The following is a 20,981-nucleotide window of genomic DNA, read 5'->3' on the forward strand; positions in this document are numbered from 1 at the left end:
ATGCTAAGTGAGGTTGGGGTAGTCAGGGGACGCATGGGTCCCTTGCATAGCACCTCAGTTACTCTGCACCAGTACTGTCTGATAGAAGGAACCCTGGCTTTGAAATAGCAGTGGGACAGGGGTGGAAAAGCATCTGCATTGGGAGGACAGCAGAAGCAAATGCCCAGTGGTCTGTATGTGTACTGGACATTGGGGAGCAATGAAGAATCTGGAGCTGCCTGGGCCCTGGGTGAAGAAGCTGGCGAGGTGGCCAGTGAGGTGGGTCCTGATGGCCTTGAAAGCCAAGCTGAAGCCTGGGCTTATTCTGCTGGCACTGGGAGCCTGGGGAAGTGAGGTAGGGAGACGGCTCAGAGAGGCAGACCCAGCCTGGCCTAGGGGCAGGGGAAAGAGAGAGGGGCCCCTTCGCCTGGGTGGCTTGGAGAGGCTGATCTGCAGAGACAGATGTTCCAGCTTCTGTGGGACTGTGCCCCCCTTGCCTGCTGGGCACTGGCGCCAGTTCTGCTGATTGGTGGGTTGGACTACCCCCCTCAGGCAGCGCTGACTCAGCGTCTGAGACGTGGTTCCCACGGGCCCACGTCTCTCTGGGGGCCAAAGGCCATGCCATCCATGCCCCACCTCCAAGCAGGTCAGTGTCCGTAGTCACTGACAGTTAGGGCTAAATGGAGGCTAAGATTTTTAGTCCACCCACCCCTGCCACCCAGCAAGGCCTCAGGCAGTCCTTTCTGCTGTCTAAGCATATGCCACCTCAACTCTGGCCTCACTTTCCACGCCTGGAAGTTATGAGAATACCACAGTTATCAATACTTTGTTTTTATTTTAAAACAGTGAAAAGAAAAATAAATATCTTTGAGGAATAAGAGTACAGGGGTGGGGCAGGGCGGGGAAGTGGGGCCAGAGACTTGGGAGTGCCCTGGCTTCGATGGTCTTGCGTGGGGGTGCCGGGGCCTGGGATGTGCAGGCCCGCTCCTCCCCGGCCAGGCCTTGCCCGGTCCCTGCTGGGAGGTCTGGGGGCTCCGCCAGCCTCGCCGCCCGTGGCTCCCAGGCCGGGCGCTGCGTCAGCGGAACCTGAGCAGGGATTAGACCCCTGGCGCCCGCCTGCGCCCCGGAGCTCCGTCGGGCAGGCGGGGCGGGGGGCTGCCGCCCCACAGGGGGCTCTTCCCGGCGTGGTGCCCACGGCCTCAGTGGTGACCCATGTCCTCCATTCCCACGCGGCCCCAGACGCCCAGCACAAAGCTCTCGATGTCGCATTCGTTGGCGCCACGCACGATGCGGAAGTGGCCCCTCTCGCCCCAGGCTGGGCCCCAAGAGTTGGCTGCCGTCTGGGAATGAGGAAGGGCTGTGAGGAGGGGAATGGCAGTCGGGGAGGAGAAGAGGAGGGCGGGGGAAGATGACGGTGGCCGCGGGGCACGCGGCGCAGGGACTCACCCAGTATTTGAGTGTCCTTCCGTCCGGCAGTGTCTCTTCTCCCCACCTGTGGGGCAGAGCCAGAGGGGGAAGGGCGCTGATTCAGCTGCTTTCAGGAGCTCCGACCCAACCCGGGGGCCTTCCCTAATCAGGCCCCTGTTGCCTTTGGTGACTTGGATACACCCTCAGGACTTGGGCAGGTCTTTGTCCTTCTCTGAACCCCCCTCAGTCTCCACATGTCTACGCCAGTGTACCTGCGCCCAGTCTGGGGAAGGCACTGAGACAACCGGAGGCAGTGAGCAGAAACGGAGGGAACTGGGGCCTCTACCCTCCAGAGAACTACAGGGGAGCAGTTCTCTGGGACCCCACACATCTGCCTGCCCTCCCTCCTCATCTGGGGAGCCAGGGAGGAGGTGGGGTGCCAAGGACAAGAAGGAAGAGACTCAGAGAATGTGGGTACCTTAGAGACCCCAAACTCCCCCTGCAAAGTACATTTCCTTGGTTGGACAATTGAAATAAATGATTCTAGCATCTCCTGTTATATCAGCTGGGGAAACAGACGGCTTGGGGATTGAGTCCGAGAGTCAGGCAGAGTTGGAACAGGTGCTGAGCGGGGGAGAGGTTGAGCAACTCTTGGATTCTTGTCTGTATTTCATTGGAGTTACTTTATCCCAGTGTGTGAGGAAGGAACAGTTCGCAGAACACCTTAAAAGGCCCCTAAGCTTGGTGTGACTCAGGGCAAGTCCCTTCTCATTTCCAATGTAAGCTTCCACCTCTTTGAAATGGAGCTTTGCAGAGAGATGGTGAGGATCCAAGGCAGTCTCAGAGCCCCCAGTGCAAACTCTGCTACCCCTAATCCCCCTGCCCATCAAGCCCCTCACCCTGTGATCTTGACCGAGTGAGTCCCATGCCGACGATATCGCTCGGGCCTCCCAAGGCTCACTGGTGTGTGGCTGTAGATGCCGCTCTGGTACAGGAAGAAGTCCTCGTGCACCTCCATGAGGGCTGTGGGCAAAGGTCAAAGCACGACTGGCTCAGCCCATCAGCACAGGCACTGATGCCGAGCCTGGAGATGCCCTAGGGCCTCTTGGCACCAAGGCTCTAAGTATCCGCTCCAGGTGTTGCCCGTGGAGAGGGGACATGGTCCCCCCACCTCCTGGCCCTGATGGACTTGCTGTTCAATGCTGTACAGACCACTTGTGCTGCTGTGCCCAGTCTCAAGCAGACACAGCTTCTGTAGCCAGGGGGCAGGATGAGGGGTGTTTACCTTGGACAGGGCCATTCTCCATCAGCTCCTTCATGATCTCCTTCTCCTGGAGAGCAAGGGGGTGAGGAGGAGAGTACTCGTCAGGGGTGAGTCTGAAGCCTTTGGCCAACCTTCCTCTCTCCTGCCTTTGCCCTCTCACCCAAGTGCAGACTTACATTGGAGCCAAGGCGGTAGGCAGGAGTGACCTGGTAGATGTCATTGGCATGGACATGGCTATTGGGGCAGCGGGCAGTGGCCTGGCGCTTGCCTCGACCCATGGCCCGACTGTGCATCATGCAGCGAGGTGAGGGGCCAGCATCGTCCTGCTCATGGCCCGAGAACGGGTAGCAATGGTCAGACACAACCCTAGAAGGGCAGCAGGAGGGAGCGGGGACAGAGTGAGCACAGGGCAGCCTGGCCCAGACCCTTCCTGCAGCCCCTTGCATCCCAAGGCAGCAGCCTCATGCCCTGTTCCCTGCCCACGCCCTCTGCTGCTCACCCTCTACGTCGCAGGAACCACCAGGCACCATCGAGACGCCCACCGCGGCAACCCTGCTGGTTGTGCGTGTCACAAGACAGCAGGTTCTGGGGTGACAGGACAGGTGTCATGTGCCCCAGAGAATGGATTGAGACTCGATCGGATGCCACGGCTGGTGGGAGGAGGGAGAGGGGCTGTCAGGGAGCTCAGGCCTTGTCCTCCTTTCCCACCTTGCCAGACCCTGCCCTCAGATGTACCTGCTGTGGAGAAGGCCCAGGAGCCTGCACAGTTGCCCTGGTCGAGAGGGTCGTGGATCAGGTTGGGCCACTTCTCAGAGGCCTCAAAGGCTGTGGGCAGCACCTCCCCTGGGCCCAGCACTGTCTGCAAAGCAGAGGTCACTCTGTCTGCCTCTTGCCTCTGCCCCAGCCTGCCCTAGGGGGCCCTAGGCATCGGAGGTCTCCCAAGCGTCCAGGGCCTTCCTCAGTTTGATCTTGAGCCCTCCTGCTGCTGAGACATTCCAACAACCTCCAGATGGACTGGAGAGGAAGGCCCAAGCACCATCTCGTGCCTCCCTAGTGTCAGGTGGAGGGTGGCTAGTCCTGTTTTATAGGTGCAGCAACTGAAGCCAAGAACAGGAAAGTGGCCAGGCCAGGGCCACCCCGATTTCCTTCCTCAGCCCCCGCCTCTTTCCTCCTCTGCACCTTCTGATCTGCCACATCCTTCTTCCCACCAGGACCTTGGGCTTCAGGCCCCAAAGGGCAGTGGAGGCAAGAAGCAGTAAGGTCTCGTGACCGGGCAGGCTGCCAAGGCAAACAGCAGGAGGCAGAAATAGCCAGAGGCCCAGGGGAGTAAGGGCAGGGGCAGGGTCTGGTCACCCTAGCCTTGAAGTGAACTCCCTCAGCAGAGAGGGTACTCCGGCCAGCCACCGCCTCCTCCCTGCCTGCCACTGCCTCCAGCATGTGCTCCAGCCCTGTCCTGCTGAAGCTCCCTTTCCTCACCCTTTGACTGTTCTGGGTCTCGTTCCCATTTCTCCCTCTAGAAAGTCCCACTGGTCGGGAGAAGCCTCCTCTTCCCTTGGGGTTCCGCTGAGACAGCATTTGTTTCCGAGAATTGCTGCTCTCTGGCCAAAGCCAGAGGAGTGTCTGTCCCTCCTTTCCCAAAATACCAAGGTGACCTCCTGGCCCTTTGGGCCCTGACCCAGCCATACTGGGACCAATGACATTTTTCCCAAGCTAGGGAGGCCAGGGAGGGACAGATGCCGGGACCACAAAGCTCAGATTCTGAGCATCAGTTCTTGCATTGCAGTACATCTGGTTATAAGCAGAAACCCAAGGCCCAGAGAAGGGGAGTGACTTGTCCAGGGACACACAGCTTATTGGTGGAGGATAGGCCTAGGCCCTTGAAGAAACAAGGCACAGGGTGTCAGGGTCCCAGGCCAAGAAGAGATGGCAGGATTGTGGCCGGGGGTGGACTTACATGAATCTCATTCATATTGGTGACGGAGGAAGACGGGCGGATGGTGCCTAGACGGTAACTAATGCCCTCATCCAGGGTCATGCCCCAGAAGGCACTGTGGTTCCCAGCCCGCCACCTGAAAGAGAAGGGATGGCGGTCACAGACCTGCCAAGGCTGGGGGTCCTAGAGGTCTGCACATGAGGGTGGGAGAGATGCCTCCTGGCTAAGTGTACACATGAATAAGATCTGAGAGTGGGTGTGTCTGGCAAGACATGCACCTCGGGCAGAATGCGTGTGTATGTGCGTGCATGTGCCTGTGTGCCCACTGGGGGCACTTTTAAGGCCTCTCACCCGTAGTTGCCCTGGTTGATGGCCTTGATCATGTCTTGGTCCACCAGGCATGGCTCCTGGTCACACTCCCACTGCCCTTTCTCCTGGCAGGTGCTGGAGGAACACGAGGAAAGGAAGAGGTGAGGCAGGGCTGGGCATCCTCCGAAGGGAGGAGGCTTCAGAGGTTAACAGGGGCCTGAAATTCTGCATCAGCGCCTATGGAAGGAGGGCCCTTAGATGATCCCATCCAGCCTGGCGGCTTTAAATGTTAACTTCAGGTTCACAATTCTCAAGTTTATATCTGCTTCTCAGATCTCTCCCTAAACTCCAGATTCAAGAATCTTGCTGCTACCCAACATCACCACTGGGGTGTCTAGCGAGTCACACTTATTATATCCCAAGCGAATTTCTGCTCTCCCCTACTCTCACAGGCCTCAAAAACCATTCCATCCTTCCTGGAGCGCAGGCCAAAAGCCTGGGAGGCACCCTTGACTCTCTCATGTGCTGACCCAATTCACTGGCAGATCCTGTTGACTCTACGTTAAAAACACAACCAGAATCCAAACCACATCTCATTCTTTCCTGCAGCCACTGTGGTCCAATCACCTTTCACCTGGATTATGCTGCAGTCTCCTCACTGCTCTCCCCAGTTCTGCCCCATGCCCCACCCCAACTTCAGTATATTTTTAATACAGCTGCCTAAGCGATCCTGTTAAACCCAAATCATATCTGGCCATTCCGCTGCCTGAAGCCCGCCACAGGCTTCACATCACGGAATAAGGAGCCAAAGTCCTTCCAGTGCCAACAAGGCCCCACATGATCTGTCCTCCTGTTTCCTCTCTGCCCCCCTCTTCCAAGTCCTGGTTCCTGAAGCCCCAGCCTGGCTGGTCCCCTGAATGTTGACACCAGCCGTGTTCCTGCCCCCAGGCCTTTGAGCTGTTTTTCCTCCAACATCCTCATGGCCTACTCTCACTTCTTCCAAGTCTTTATTCAAATGTCACCTTCTCAGGGTGTCCTGCCCCGGCCACCCTATCTCAACATCCTCTGCCCTTCCTGCCCTGTGTCCCTGTTTTATTTTCTCCTCAGCCTGTCCCGATAGTGTATCTGACATATTACATATTTAGTTATTTATATTCTTTATACCTGTTTCCTCATAGACTCTAAGGTCCTTGAGGGCAGATATTGTTTGACATCTTCAGAGCCTAGAAAACAAAACCTTGCACATCATCGGTAACCAATAAATATTTGTTGAGTGAGTGAGTGAGTGAATGAATGAATGAGGCAATATAGTGAAGTGACTGACAGCATGGATTCTGAAACTCAAATCCTGAGTTCCGATCCTAGCTGACTAGTCATGTGACTTTAGGTAAGTTATTTGAAGCTCTCCCTCAATGCTGTTGTCTGTAAAAAGAGGATAATAATAGTACCACTTTCTAGGGATTAAATGGCAAGCTTGTAAAGGATTTAGCACAGGGCCTGGCCCATGTTATGTGCTCAAGAATTGTTAGCTACCTGGGGAGAGGGTATAGCTTGGTGGTAGAGGGCGTGTTTAGCATGGATGAAGTCCTGGGTTCAATCCCCAGTACCTCCATTAAATAAATAAACCTAATTCTACACCCTACCAAAAAATAAATTAACAAAAATTGTTATCTACCATTCTTGTTCTCATTACAAGAACTCCAACTCGAACTCCAACTCCCTGCCTCCTTGAGTTTCAGACTGGTATTCAACCGGCCTCCTGACATCTCTGGGTGTGTGAAAGGCATTGCAAATGCCAAATGGCCAAGACTGCCTTCTGCCAAACTTGTTCCTCTCGTAACATCCTCAACCCAGAAGATAGCCCCCTTATCTACCCAGTTGTTCAAGCCAGAACGCCTCACCCCTCCACTACCATCATCCTATTCTGGTCCCTCATCATTTCTCATCTGGACCATGGCAGTGGCTTCCTACCCAGGCTCCCTGCCGCTTTCTGATTCCCTCCCCCTAGTACTCACACCCCTCTCTTACTGCCACAGAGATCTTTGAGCAACATAAATCAGACTCTGTGATCTCTAAGTGGCTTCCCACGACACTTAGAACAAAATACAAAATCCTTGGCACAGCTTATAAGACCCATGGGACATGGCCTGCACCTCCTCCGGGACTCTCTCCCCATTTCACAGCTCCAGCTGCAATGAGCTGGGTCCCACCTCCTGGCCTTTCCACAGCCATTTCCCCCATGTTCCCTCCTCCTGGGCCTGGGCCACTCATGCTGTCATCTGCCTGGTATCCACATAAATGTCCCTTCTTGAGTGGCCTCCCCTCACCCTCATACCACTCGAAACTAGGATCCCCTCTCTCTTTTCCCCATCACACTTGGAATGGGTTTAGACTAGAGGCTCCAGTGTGAGGACAAAGATGTCTGCCATGGTTTGACTGCATCTCCTTGGCCCAGCACAGCGCCTGGCACATAGTAGGGCTCTAACAAATAAGAGTCGACTGAACAGTTGAATTCTGTAAATTCTATGATGCTTTTACAAGCTCATAACTGCGCTATTACAAGATGCTAAGCTGTGTCCTTCTACACCCTCTTGAGGCTCCCGCCTCCAATGTTGCCTTTTAAGGAGCCTCAAGGGGAAGGAGACCCAGTATGGCTGGGCTCTCCAGCCCTGGGAGCTGCGGGGCACCTTTAGGGAGAGCAGAGGAGACTGCAGGGGGGCAGGGAGGCTCTCCCTGGCCTTGCCTTCCCCCTCTGACTCTCAGAGCTTCCGAAGCATCCCTGGAGGGCTCACACAGCCTGGAATGCCCCCAGACACAACCCCCTACCCTCCCTCAGGTGTCAGTTGCGGGGAACACAGCCAGAGCTGGCCTGGGAGGGCAGTGGGTTGGTCAGTCCTTTCTTGCCACCTCCCTCTTTGCCCCCAGGGCTGCTCAAGCAGGTCTAGGCAGGGCTGGTGGCAGCAGGTCCCAGCATTCCAGAGGGGGCCTGGGTGGCCAGGCCTCAGGGAAGGGAATGGGAAAGGGTGTTAACCCCTCAACATCCAGAGGCATCCGATCAGTACAAGCAGAATCAGGCAGGCACATTTCATCTTTCTAAACACAAACATAGCTCACAAACACTCAAAGCATGCACGCACACACGCACACACACACACACACACACATACTCTCTCACCCAGACACACGCTGAAACGCATGAGTCCCCACTCTCCCTGTGACCCAGGCACCCCTCACGCCAGTGAGGCAATGGAAATAGCTTGTGCGTAATGCATTCCAAAAAGTTTCCTTGTCCCTGGGGCCCTCTCAGTCCTGGGCAAAGACGGCATGGGGTGGAGTGGGTGCAGGGCCTCCTCCTCTAAGTCTTAGGGTCCCATTATTTCCATTAAGGCATTCAAGGCTTCCCAGTTTACCTTTATCCACCTCTCATCTCAGGCCTTAGATTAGAGTGGGGGCCACCCCTGAACCCTTCATCCTCCTGCTGGGAATGTAGGGGAGGAGGCTGGGGGAGGCCACATTCCAGGGAAGGCCCTGCTACAGTCTGGCTAGCTGCCAACTCAGCCATCCCTGACCCTCATCCGGTCCAGGGCAGCGGATACTGCAGTCAGAGGTTTCCTTCCTGGCGCCCCCTTCTTGGACTCTCCCATGACAGCGAGAAAGGTTGGGAGGGGCAGCAGCCCAGCCCCAGGCAGGAGGGGCTGCACCTGGAGCCGGGCATCCATTGTTGACCATACCTGGGGACTGTTGTTGGAATCCTGGTATATAAGTTGATATGGTCCATGTGAAAATTCCCATGTTACAGATGAGGAAACTGAGGCTCAGAGAAGGGAAAGGACTTGTGCCCAGCACATGAGTGACAGGCATAAGATCTGAACTAAGTCTGTTGGCCACAAAGCCCACAAGGCAAGCCCCCTCCAAGCCCCAACACTCACCAACGGTTGCAGTTGTCCCAGTAGGTTCCCAAGACTGGATAGATGCGACCCCTGTGCATACATCCTGCAGGGACGGAAGACAAGGAGAGAAGTGGAACCAAGACCAGACATGATGGGCTGAAATGGCTGGGTCCTCAGAGGTCAGGTGTCCCGAATTTTCCCCAAAACACACATACACACACATGCACACTCACATGCACACACCAACCCTCACTGAAACTAAAGCCAAGCTATAACTTAAGACACCACCTACAGGGTCACACACCAACTGCTACTTGGGAAGTTCTCCAGTGACTCCAACCCAGATTCCTCTTGCTTCATTTGGCTGCCAGTCACAACCTTCTTTAGATCCTATGCCATTTAAATGAATTGGGGTCTGGAGATGGGGAGTGGGAGGGGTATGGGGAAGCCAAGGCCCAGAGAAGGTAAGTGACTCCCTTAAGATAACACAGCACTTTGGGATGACAACCCAGGAATGCAGTCTCACACCCACAGCCCCATGGAATTGTGGGAAGGAATTCACATGATTCTCCTATGGGATAAGGGCAAATGGATGGTGGTCAGGGCTGAAGGCAGGAATAGACCTGATCCACCTTCCAGGTGTGCCCAGCCATCGGGGTGGAGAATCCTGAGTAAAAGTAGAGGAATTGCTAAGATGACCCTGACCAACCCCTGTGCTTTATCAGTCTGTGAGTGAGTCAGCAGGCGGGGCCAGCACCTTCCAAGTCCAGAAAATGGAGACAGGCAGGACTGGAAGAAAGGGCAGGAGGCTGCCCTTCTCCTGAGCCAACTTAAAATCCCACTGACCAAGGATCTTCTCTTTCAGGCTCACTGGAGAGATTCAGATTAGACCAGAGCAGGGACTTCCCAGAGGTTCAGAGAGTGGGGCAGTGTCTCTTTCCCAGATTCTAGAAAGCCTCCCCTGGAAATGTCAGTGCATCAGCCTTGCTCCTGAGCCTTGCTGAGTTTGGGATTGACCAAGTGACCCACCCCTGGCCGTCTGGTGCCCACCTTGGATGGGGGGAAAGGGGGGTGGCACGCCGAGGCAGAAGTCCCAGAAGTCAGGGCAGCAGTCGGAGACGGTGCGGTTGCAGAAGAGGTCACAGTAACAGGTAGCACCCAGGTAGGGCAGGGCGCAGTCATCAGCGCGGCCGCGGCAGCACAGGTCCTGCTCCTGGCAGTACCGGCCACCCGCATCCCGGATGCCCCGCAGGTGCAGAGCCGGTGCTAGCTCCCGGCGCCCACGACCCCGCCGGGCACCCAGGGCCAACTTGCCAGGCAGCAGCAGCAACAGCAGCAGCCCCAGTGGACATCGCCACATGGTGCCTCCTGGGCCCAAGGAGGGCAGAGGTCAGGGGTCAGAGGTGATGAGCAGCAGAGATTCCCTGGTACCCCAGGGACTGATCTCCCAGATAGCTGGGGCTGTGAGTCCAAGGGTATCCAGCAGGGATTCTGATTCCTGGGTCCCCAGGCAGGATAGGGGCAAGGAGCCACAGCTTAGGTGACCTGGCTTAGCGGGGAGGGGGCTTGGAAAAGAAATGGAGCCCCTCCCTGACCTGCCTGGGGACCCTCAAGGGCAGGAGGTGGGGATTGTGGCATTTTTGCTGCCCTCTACTCAACACCCATGCTTTACACCCAAAGTCTCCTCCTGCCCTGGGTTCCTGCCCCTCCCTCAGCTCCATCCCTGATGAGGGTCCCTGACTTTGTGCCCTTATGTATCCCCCTCCCTCTGTGCCCCCCTGCCCCCCTCCACTCTCCCTCTCTGGCACCTGTCTTTCCCCTTCTCTTCTCTGTTTCTTCTGTCTATACCCTCTCCCTTCTGAGCAGGGGAGCGTCCCTACCTGGTGAGGGGTGTGGGCTGAGCCCGGCTGCCTCACTCGCCTCCGCCTCCTCACTCCTGCGACCGCCGACCGCCGGACACTCAAAGTCAAGTGAGGAGCGCGGGGCGGGATCGCTTTTTGTACCGCCCCGCTGCCTGGCGCGCCGCCCCGGCCCGGCTGCCGGAGGGAGGGGCCCTGGCTCCTTCGCACCTGGAGTGGCCCCTTAACTCCGAAGCTGGAACTAGTGAGAGAGACTGTGAGCAGGTGACCAGGCTTGCTGGGTCTTCGGTGGAGGCCATTCCCTTAAGGGGCGGAACTCCAACCGAAGCAAAAAGGACTGTGGTCTGACACCGGTAAGGACTGCCCAGTGGGTTTCACTGTGGGGCTGAGGAACTCGCGCGGACAGAGGAAGGTAGAGGGCAGCGGAGCTCCGAGTTTGGGTCTTAAGTTTGGGAAATGATAGGGAAGATGTGGGTGATAAAAAAATCTCTAAGCCCCTCTGTGACCCCTCAGTAATAAATACAGCTATGCACACCCCTCTTCGCAGTGCCCCCCAGGCTTGGAGCCGCCCCAAGCCGCCTCCGTTCCCAGGAATGACTGGAATCTGGAGGAGGATGGTTTAGGACCCTGCAGAGGCCTGGGGCGGCTCATCCTCCCAAGGGGGTGGGGTGGGTGTGGTGTGAGGGTACCTCCCGGCTCTGAGACCCCTCTTTGGGTCTGCCCTCCCGAGTCTGCCTGGGCACCCTGCCAAATACTGCCCCTGGGGTCCTGCTTGGCACCTGTCACCCTTCAGGGTCCAAAGGCAAGAGCCCTGCCAGTTGGCGCCCCCTGCAGAGCTCCCCCTCTTCCTGCCCCAGGCATAAACCCTTCCTTTGCCCAGGCTGGCCTGAGCCCCAGACAATGGGGCTTCTGTCCCGCCAGGCCTGCCGTCACCTTTTACCTCAGATTACGCAATCCCCTCTCTACCAACAGGTTGGGTCCCCAGCCAGAGGACTCTAACAGCGGGAAGATGAAAGAGACTCCACCTGGACAGATGCCCCCCATCCCGGGGCCTGAGCCTCACAGGTGGGGGTGGGGGAAGCTTCAAGCGCTGGGGATTCCCTTTGCCCTCTCTCTGACCTCCCTGCCCCCCTCCCCCAGCCTTGAGGCATCCTCAGCTGGCCAGCCCCTGGGGGAGGGGAGGGACCAGGACAACGAGCATCTGTGACTGGGTTACCCCCTGCCAGGGGGCACTGGGCAGGGAGTCACCAAGGGGATCCTGCCCAGGGCGGGGGTGTGGAGGATGGGCACTGGCCAGAACACACACAGGAGCTGGCCCATCTGCTCCCTCCAGGGTCCCTGGGGACATAACCTAGATGAGACACTGAGGCTCAGAAGAACAGACTTGTCCAAGGTCACACAGCCAGAACGCAGGCTCCCTACCTACTGCCACTCCCCTCCTTTCCCTTCAGTCACCCTTAGTCACCCACTGCAGGTCTCAACACCTTCCTGGTCAGGAAATCCCTTTTCAAGTCTAACCTCCATTCATCTTACTACAATGTGGGTGCCTCTGTATTGGGTAGGAATGGAGGCTGCCTTCAGAAGAGCTCATGCCCAGAGAACCCACTTTTGTGAATTAGTCTCAGAATGGTTCTGGGGCCGGGAGCTGGCGGCTGACCCAGGGGCATCTGGCCTGTCCTTCGCCCCAGATCACCCCCTGTAGGCCACCCATGTGGGTCTGCATTGTGTGTATCTGAGAGTGAGGTGTTTCTTTCTGAGTGTGTGTCTGGGTGTGCTTGTCTGTTATGTGCCTGTGTCTCACCTGGATGTTACCTCTGTGTGGTCATGGGTCTGTCTGTCTGTCTGTCTGTCGGTGTACTGTTGGCCTGTATTTATGTTTCTTGACTAGCGTATCGGTGTGTAGAGCTGTGTGACCCACTCTGTTTGCCTATGTACTAGGTGCCTGTCTGTCTTGCTAGATGTCTTTGTATCTGTGTGGGCGTCTGTTTGTGTCTGTTCAGGAGTTTTAGCTGTCTGCCTGTCCTTGCCTGTCTGTCTGTCCATGCTTAGGAAACAGGAACACAGAGCCAGGGAAGAGAGCAGAGCCAAGAGCATGGCTCCCAGGTCCCTCGTCATCACTGAGCTTGGTGCTGATCCCGCCCCTGTGGGACCTTGTGACTCACTGGGATCCCTGGCCAAAAAGGAGAGGGAAAGGGCAGGGCTCTGGAGGAGGGCCTGGAGCCCCACTTTCCTTTTCCGTGGCCCCCCCTCCTTCCTGGTGACTCATTCTTGTCCTAGGGCCTGGGGCGGAGCAACAGTTGAGGTGGTGGCAGCAGGCCTTACTCTCTGAGCCCTTTGGCCTCCTGGGAGGCAGGTGGCCTGCAGCTCCACAGTGGCTCTGTCCTCCCTCACTTGTGACCCTGGGCCGACACGGCCCCTCTCTGGGCCTGGGTTTCCCATGTGTACCTGGATGCTCCGTTTTGATGCTCTTTTCTTTCTACAAAGGGAGGTGAAGCTAAAAAGGGGCAGTGACATGCCCAAGGTCACACAGCAGAGCAGAGGTCCGGGCCTCCTCTCCTCTCTGCGGGAGTCCCGCGCTACCCCCACCCATCCCGCTTCCCCAGCTGCTCTGGGTGCTCAGAAAGGGCCATTCTCCTCTGGAAGCAGAGCAGGGCCTCCTGGAGAGACAAAGACCCATTGTGCTCTGCTCAACCCAGGTCTGCAGCCCAGGACCCACTACTTGAGTCTTGGGGACTCAAGGATTTGGATCCCAAATGGCACCCCAGTGAGGGCTGAGGGCCCCTGTGGTCAGCTGGACCTGTCCAGAGCTTGGAGCAGTGATGCCTGGAGCTGAATCCTAGATCTAGGCCAGACCTAATGTTGTCCGTGTTGGGCCCTGTCGGGACATGTCAGGCTTCCTGGAGCCCGTTGGGCTGTGTTATCAAAGCATTGCCCCTGGGGCCATGTGACAGAATGTGGCACTACTGGAGCATGCTGAAGCTCGTGATCGATAAGATTCGGGGCCACATGGAAGTGTGTTGTCCTGTGGAATGCTTTACTGTTTGATTTTCTCATTCATTCCACAATATTCCAATAAATATTTATTAAGCATTTACTATGTGCCAGGCTCTGTGCTAGAGGCTAAGTGTTCAAGGTTAAGCCAGACTGTTCTATTGTCTTCAAGCTAATAGGAAGACAGACAAATAAACAAGCAGACAAACATATCAATCATCATTCCACCAGGTAAAGGGCTATGGAAGCAGTGCTCCTGGCTCAGGAACCTGGAGTGATGTGAAGGTCAAGGGGGTCTCAGAGAGAGGATGACTTTTGAGTTGAGACCAAAAGACAAGCAGGAGGACCATTCCTAGAGTCCAGGGGAGGGTGTCCCAGGAAGAAGGGTCAGCATGAGCCACAGCCCTGGGGCCTGGCATAAGTTGGTCTGTTTGAGACACAGAAGGCAGCCCAGAGTGGCTGCGCTATGGTGAACGAGGGGCGCAGAGGAGCAAGATGAGGCTGGGAGGTGGGCTGGGCAGCCCGTCATGCAGGACCCTCAGGCTATAGTCTGAAGCTGGAATTGTCTCCTGAGCAGGTTTAAAGAGATTTAAACGTGGCACTGAAATCATCTGATTTACACCTGCCTGCTCTGTAGGGGCGGATGACCACCAGGTAAGAGCGGATTCAGAGGGGCCTGGTAGGAGGCGGTGGTATAACCCAGGCTAGGGATGCTGAGGCTTGAACAAGGCTGGTGGCCATGCAGATTGTGTGAAGCAGGCCTGCTGGGGACCTGTTCTGGAGGTGAAAGTGGCAGGACTTTCTGAAGGATCAGATGTGATGGGTGAGAGAGGCGAGGAATTGAGGAGGACTTCCAGGTTTCTAGCCTGGTGGGTTGAAGATGGCCGCAAAATCTCAGCTGCTTAAAAAAAACTCTGGTGTTCGCCTTCTCGGAGTTCAGGCAGGCTCAGGGACAGCTTGGCCGATGAGACCTACAGTGGCCTATGCTGGTTTCCAGCTCAGACTGGAAAAGCAGGAGGTGGACAGAGCCTGGGACACTCCTCTGTCAGAAGTTCGGCTGAGAGGAGGGAACAGTACAGTAGACTGAGCAGTCTGGGAGGAAGAAGGGGGACCAGGTGAGAGAAGGGCCAGGAAGCCAAGAGAAGAGAGTGTTTTAAGAAAGAGGGGTAGTTGCCTGTGTGGAATGCTGCCCAGAGGTTGAGTAAGCCGAGGACAGAGATGTGTCCACTAGATTTGGCAGCAAGGACATCAGGGCAACCTTGATGGTGTAGTCTTAGTGGAAGAATGAGGACGGAAGCTGACTGGTATGGGTGGAACAGCAAATAGGAGCCAATGAACGAGAGAGAACAACCATTGGCAACTTTTTAGAAAGTCTTAATGCAAAGGGAAGCAGAGAGATGGTGCTTTAGCTAGAAGGAAATAGGGTCAAGGGAGAGTTTTGTCCAAATATGAAGAATATAATAACATGTCCCCGTGCTGATGGCCAGGAATTGGGGAGGAACTGACGGTACAGAGAGAGAGGAGATTACCCAGGATCAAAGTTCTTGACAAAGTAAGAGGGAGGGGACCCAGAGCACAGGAGGACAGAGCTGGCCTTTGATAGGGGCAGGGATAGTTGTCTGGGAGGCAGAGGAAGAGGAGGTGGATTTGTAGAACTAGCCATGCAAAGCTCAGGGAAACTCCTCGGATGGTTTCTCGTATTTTCCTATGGACTGGAAGCAAGTTACAGCCAAAGCGAGACAGGAAAAGAGGAGGGGAGGCAGAACCCAGGATTAGATATGAAATAGTTATCACAACCAAGCCCACTAGAGAAACAGAGTAGGATTTCCGGCAGTGCAGAGCGACCATTCGAAGTTGCTGACCGTGAATTTGTAACGACCCTGGCCTGCCAGGCTATTTGATAGTGTGTTTTCTGCCCCACAATGGCGTGTGCCAAGCATGGGCCTTTCCCAGGTAATCCAATTATCTCCATTGACAGCTGAGCCAGTCAAGACTTAGAAAGACTTCCTGGCTTGCCCAAGGTCGCACAGCTGGTAGGGGCAGAGCAGGACCTTGGGCCCAACCCCTGAACGCCTCTGCAGAGGCCAAAGCTGTCCAAGGTCTAAGTAGACTATCATACTTGGTAGCGTTCGTGGTCGCCCGTTGTGGATGCAAGCGAGGAAACGCAGAAAAGAGAAACACAGCTTTCCCTTTCCTGTAATAGTTCTGTATGTTGGTGCTTGGGGCCAGTTGTGTACAAAGGGCCCTGAGGGCTGCTTCTCTGTAAAGCGTATTTGCTGAATAACCACACCATTTCTCCATCTCTAGCAATAGCTAAATTGCTAGCTTCTTTCAACCCTGGTCCAGGAGTGCTGAGACATTTGGGGTTAACGGCTCCTCCCCATCTCTTAACTATCTGCCCTTCTTCGATTCAGTGTTACTTTCACTTAGAGAGCTCTCCCAGGAACGCTACGCTTGGTGTTATCACCAGCAAACATCTTAGAAAGCTGGTCTTCCGATGCCTGTTTACAGAAATATTTCCACACCTTGCTTGTGTTTCCAGGAATTCCTCATCTTCCTGGCCAGGAATATTAATAGACAGGTCTTGAAAAGTGCAAGAGGCTTTTTCTGTGGCTGCAAGCACATTGAACACTTTTTCCTTTTAACCCCTAAGCAGTAAGTAATGAAGTCCCAAAGGTTGGGTAAAAACCAATCTGATAGAAAGAGTCACTTTTAAAAACTACATCCTCAGGGGGAAAAACTGTGATGTGACCTTAGTGGTTCTAATGGGTTAAATGGAGCCCCCACCCCCACCCCCATCATATCCAAGTCCTGACCTAAGACCTAGACCTGTGACTATGACCTTATTTGGAAAAAGAGTCTTTGCAGAGAAATTAAGGATCTTGAGATGAGGTCATCCTGGATATAGGGGAGTGAGGGTGGGGTGCTAAATCCACTGACAAGTGTCCTTATAAGAGACACACAGATGCATTGGAGGTGGCAGTGTGACCAAGGATGCAAAGATTAGAGTGATGTGGCCACAAGTCCACAAGTCAAGGAACACCTGAAGCACCAGAAGCTGGAGTAGACAAGAAGCAGTCTCCCCTAGAGCCTCCAGAGACAGAATGACACCTTGATTTTGAACTTCTGGCCTCCAGAACTGTGAGAAAATACATTTCCATTTTAAGCAGCCAAATTTGTGGCATTTGTTACAGCAGCCATAGGAAGCTAACGCAGTGGTCCCCCTTTTCTAGACTCTGGGAGGCCTGAGATCTGTGTGTCAATCAGTGTGCCAAGTTCAAGGCTGTATGCGGATGGAGCCAGCACCAAGCAGCTTGTGTTGGCAGAAGCAGAACAAACTGGCTCAGACAAATCGACTTATCACAAAATGGTTCAAGCTCTCATCGGCAGTGACAGAACATACATTAAGGATCAGAGCACAGACTCAGTGGCCGGATGGAGTAGGTTCAAATCCTGGCTCCACCTCTCAGTGACTCGCAAGTTTCTTATACTCTCTGGGCCTCAGTTTCTCCACAGGTTCCAATGAGGACACCGATAACAGCCCCACCTGAGGGGTGATTGTCAGACTTGATCAATGTAAAGCCCCTGGACTTGACCATGCTGACATATCACAAGTGCGAGATGAGTGTCTGCTATTATTACAATAACCCAAATCAAAACAGGCACAAATGAGCTCAGAATAATCGAAGAGATGTAAATATGCTAATGGACAGGAGGGCAGGGGGCAGGGCACAACCATGAAAGGAATGACACAGCAATTGAAGATTCAACTCCGGGGAGACCTTGAGGCCCAAGATGGCGGGAGATTTGACTCCCAGTAGACCTTGAGCTTCACTGAAAGCTCACTGTAATACATTGGCATGAGAAATGACACTCCACAGGCACCGTGACCGGTCTGAGGCTGGCCATAAAAGGTCAAAAAGTGGGCAGTGGCCCAATTCTTGGGCGTCCCTGCCCCTTCCCCAAAGTAGTTAGACTGATCCTCCCACTTGTTAGCATATGAAGTTTCTAAGCCCATGAAAACTAGCAACACTGCACCTTGTGGTCGCTCTCTCTTGCCTTCTGAGACGACCGGCATGCTATGGAGTGTGCATCTCTCTGAATAAATCTACTTTTACTCAACTGTGGCTCACTCTTGAGTTCTTTCCTGTGCAAAGCCAAAGGACCCTCACTTAGCAGGGTGCATCCCAGGACTTGCCCGAGACCTGGGACCCAACCATCTTCTTGTGCCGGATTTTTTCTGTATCACTTACTCTGACATAAAGTGAGTCAAACCACTTAAAACTAGCTGAACCAAATGCAAACCTGCTCAAACCTCTTGGGTCAACCTGTACCAAAACCAGATGAAAGCAATCAAAGGGGATTAGAGCAGGTCTGGAATCTGTACACACGTTTGTACACACAAGGGGGTCTCTGTTCTCCCTGTGCATCAGCTTAGACGGTGACAAACAGCTTGCCTCCCCCCACGTGATGTGTCCCAGGGGTGAGAGTGATGCGCAGGCAGAGGGTCTGGATGCAAGTCCACGTCTAAGAGAGACCAAGACATATTCCCCCATCGGAAGCACAATCAACATCTGCTAAAAGCAGCACTGAAATGACTCATCATAGGTCAAGCTCAAATACTAGGGCCCAACCTCATACTAATTAGGCAAGTGACGGGATATCACGCTCCAGGATCCCGAGGAATCTCCTGAAACTCAGGGGCAAGAAGTGTAGTCGCTGTCCATGGGGATGTAGAAGGTCGTCAGAAGTCAAGGCCCCTCCCTCTCTGGCCCTGGGTGGGAGGTGGGGGAGGGGGAGGGGAGGTAAGTCCCTCAAGGCCAGTAGCTCAGTGAGCAGCAAGATGAGGAGAGAGAGGCCCTTGGGAGGTTGGGAGTTTCAGGTGAGAAATTCAAAGTTAGAGGCCTTCACGGAGCAGCTCATTCCAGTGATCACAAGGCGCTCTCCTAGGCGTTCACTGGCTCCACCCCACCCCACCTCTCTCCAGGGGACACCAGCAATGCATTTGTGTTACTCTGTGTCTCCTGCTGGAGGGGGCAGATGCTGGGGAGGCACCTGGGTGGGGTCCAGGGCCCGCAGTGGGGCTGGAGCCTCTAAAGTCAAGGCTGGGTGGGCAGCAGCCCCTCTGTAGCACAACCAGAAGCGGGGGAGATAAGGAGAGGCCCGGGGGAGATAAGGAGAGGCCCAGGGGAGAGTGTCCCCGGGGGCACCACATGGCTGCTGGGACACAGAGGGACAGAGAAGTTGTGCCAGTCAAGGGCCTGGGTGGGAGTCAGAGGCCCTCAGTACCGGTCCTGGCTCTGCCTCTGACATGCTGTGTGGCCTGGAACAAGTCTCTGCTCTGTCTGGGCCTCACTGACCATATCTGAAATAAGACAGAGGCGTCTGTGGTCACGGAGGGCCCTGAACTCATTTAAAAAAAAAAAAAGAGCGAGAGCTCTTTCAGTTCAGCTGAATGCTCATTCCTCCGTCCCAGCCGGCACAAAGGCCAGGCGCATCTGCTACGGGCTGGGCACCTTCTGCGGGCGGGTCACCTGACGTGGATCATCTCATTTAACCCCCCACCAACCCTGAGGTATCATCACCCCCATTTCACAGATGGGAAAACTGAGTCCCAGAGACATGCTATGGCTCAGACACAGCTACCGGAGGCCCTGTCTCTAGCTCCCCTAAGGCAGAAGGGGGAATGAGGACGGAATGCCAGAGACCAGGGGTGCCATGGAGGATGTGCCTCAGAATCAACTTCTGGGGACAAAACAAGGGAGCAGGCTCAGGCCCAGAAAGGAGCTGGGGGGATAGCACCCCATTGACTCATTTTAAAATAATCAGTTTTATTTGATTTTTCATTAATTAATACATTCTCATGGTTCCAAAAAAATGTATACAAAGCCCACAGTAAAAAGTCTCACTTGGACACATGTGCCTCATTTGCCCTGTTCTGACACCTCATCCCCCTGCCCCGCCCCTGCACCGGTCACCACTTTTTATTAGTATCTGAGATATTCTTGCAGAGTTAGCTGTTTTATGCAGGCACAAAAATGGAGATGTGTTCATAACACCCTTTTTACATAAAACGTAACAAGCTACATATACTGTGCTATACCTTTCCCCACTAGTCACACGTCTTAGAGGACTTTATCAGCCAATAGAGCTTTCTTGTCCTTTTGTTGTTGTTGGTAATGGAGGTACTGGGGATTGAACCCAAGGTCTCGCTCATGATAAGCATAAGCCCCACCACCGAGCTGTACCCCCCAACCCACCTTGTTCTTTTATCTTACAGCCTAATATTCTATTGTATAGATTGAAATAATTAATTTAAGCAATTCCCTATCAATAGACATTTGAGTCCTTTCTAGTTTTTCTTTTTTTTTGGTATTACAGTAATGCTGCAGTAAATAACCATGTACACACACTGCTTAATACATGTACAAGTGTATTTACAGAATTAATTCCCAAAAGCGGATTGCTGGGTTGAAGGTACCGTGTTAGTTTTCTCTGGCCATATAACAAAGTACTACAAACTCAGCAGCTTAAAACAACACCCGTTTGTTAGCTAACAATCTGTAGGTCAGAAGTCCCACATGGTGGGACTGGGTTTTCGGCTCAGGATGGAATCAAGGTATTGGCAAGACTTAGTTCTCATTTGGGGCCTCAGGGGTAAAATCTACTTCCAAGCTCACTCCTGTTGCTGATGGAATTTGCTTTTTTGTGGTCTTTGGGTTCTTGCTGGTGATCAGCAGGGGACCTCCCTTACCACCTAGAGGACACCTACCTACTCTGCCATGTGGCTTCCTCCAAATGGCATGATGAATCCTTCTCATGCTTCAAATCTCGGACATCTCCTTCTGAGGCCAGCCAGAGAAAATTCTCTGCATTTAAAGGGCTCACCTGATCAAGTCCAGCCCACTCAGGGTAATCTCTCTACCTTAAAATCAACTGATTTGGTACATATCTGCAGACTTCTCTTTTGACATATAGTGGAAAATAGTCATTGAGTCCATATTTTCATCATATTTACAGATTCTGCCCACACGCAAAGGATCACACAAAGCTGAACGCCAAGGAGGGTCACCTCAGAATCCCATCTAACACAGGGGTATTTGTAATTTGGATAGATATTGCCATCTGGTCCCCCATGGACGCTGTGCTGAAGGATCTCCCCTCCCCCAGCAGTGATGAGTGTGCCTGCTTTTCCACAGTATCACCTAAAGAATAATCCCAAACTTTCAGCTTTCTGCCAATCTGATAGAAGAAAATGGAAAGCCAATGCATTTTTAACATGTGGTTATCTTTTTATGAGTAAGGCTGAGGATTTCTTTAGAAGCTTAAAATCCATTTATATTTCTTTT

General features: G+C 54.1%; 1 protein-coding gene and 1 long non-coding RNA gene across 4 annotated transcripts; one reads left to right on the forward strand and one right to left on the reverse strand.

Moving 5' to 3' along the window:
- Nucleotides 1-794: 794 nt before the first annotated feature.
- Nucleotides 795-10,752, reverse strand: TINAGL1 (tubulointerstitial nephritis antigen like 1). 2 transcript variants are annotated; one of them, XM_010976095.3, is made up of 12 exons: nucleotides 10,663-10,752; nucleotides 9,833-10,150; nucleotides 8,822-8,885; nucleotides 4,935-5,027; nucleotides 4,605-4,719; nucleotides 3,386-3,509; nucleotides 3,150-3,300; nucleotides 2,827-3,016; nucleotides 2,672-2,717; nucleotides 2,286-2,409; nucleotides 1,426-1,471; nucleotides 795-1,319 (listed from the first exon to the last, which is right to left on the reverse strand). In XM_010976095.3, exons 2-12 carry the CDS (start codon nucleotides 10,140-10,142, stop codon nucleotides 1,179-1,181), a joined length of 1,404 nt encoding a protein of 467 aa, XP_010974397.1. In that variant the 5' UTR covers nucleotides 10,143-10,150; nucleotides 10,663-10,752; the 3' UTR covers nucleotides 795-1,178. The 2 variants fall into 2 exon arrangements, with proteins under 2 accessions (XP_010974397.1, XP_064349897.1); XM_064493827.1 differs by lacking the exon at nucleotides 9,833-10,150 and having other exon boundaries at nucleotides 10,663-10,751.
- A 74-nt stretch (nucleotides 10,753-10,826) lies between these two features.
- On the forward strand, nucleotides 10,827-17,734 carry LOC116156812 (uncharacterized). 2 transcript variants are annotated; one of them, XR_010383897.1, is made up of 4 exons: nucleotides 10,827-10,994; nucleotides 11,614-11,706; nucleotides 14,210-16,773; nucleotides 16,866-17,734. It is a non-coding gene; the product is annotated as an uncharacterized LOC116156812 (long non-coding RNA). The 2 variants fall into 2 exon arrangements; XR_010383896.1 differs by having other exon boundaries at nucleotides 14,210-17,734.
- The last annotated feature ends 3,247 nt before the right edge of the window (nucleotides 17,735-20,981 follow it).

The sequence above is a fragment of the Camelus dromedarius genome, chromosome 14 (genome assembly GCF_036321535.1).
Source record: "Camelus dromedarius isolate mCamDro1 chromosome 14, mCamDro1.pat, whole genome shotgun sequence".
Taxonomy (NCBI): Eukaryota; Metazoa; Chordata; class Mammalia; order Artiodactyla; family Camelidae; genus Camelus; species Camelus dromedarius.

Excerpts from the sequence above, each read along its gene's own strand:
- TINAGL1 (XM_010976095.3), bottom strand. The coding sequence starts at position 10,142 with ATGTGGCGATGTCCACTGGGGCTGCTGCTGTTGCTGCTGCTGCCTGGC. Across the intron at positions 3,017-3,149 it reads TGGTTCCTGCGACGTAGAGG|GGTTGTGTCTGACCATTGCT; the intron begins GTGAGCAGCAGA and ends CTGCCCTTCTAG. Across the intron at positions 2,718-2,826 it reads CCTACCGCCTTGGCTCCAAT|GAGAAGGAGATCATGAAGGA; the intron begins GTAAGTCTGCAC and ends CTTGCTCTCCAG.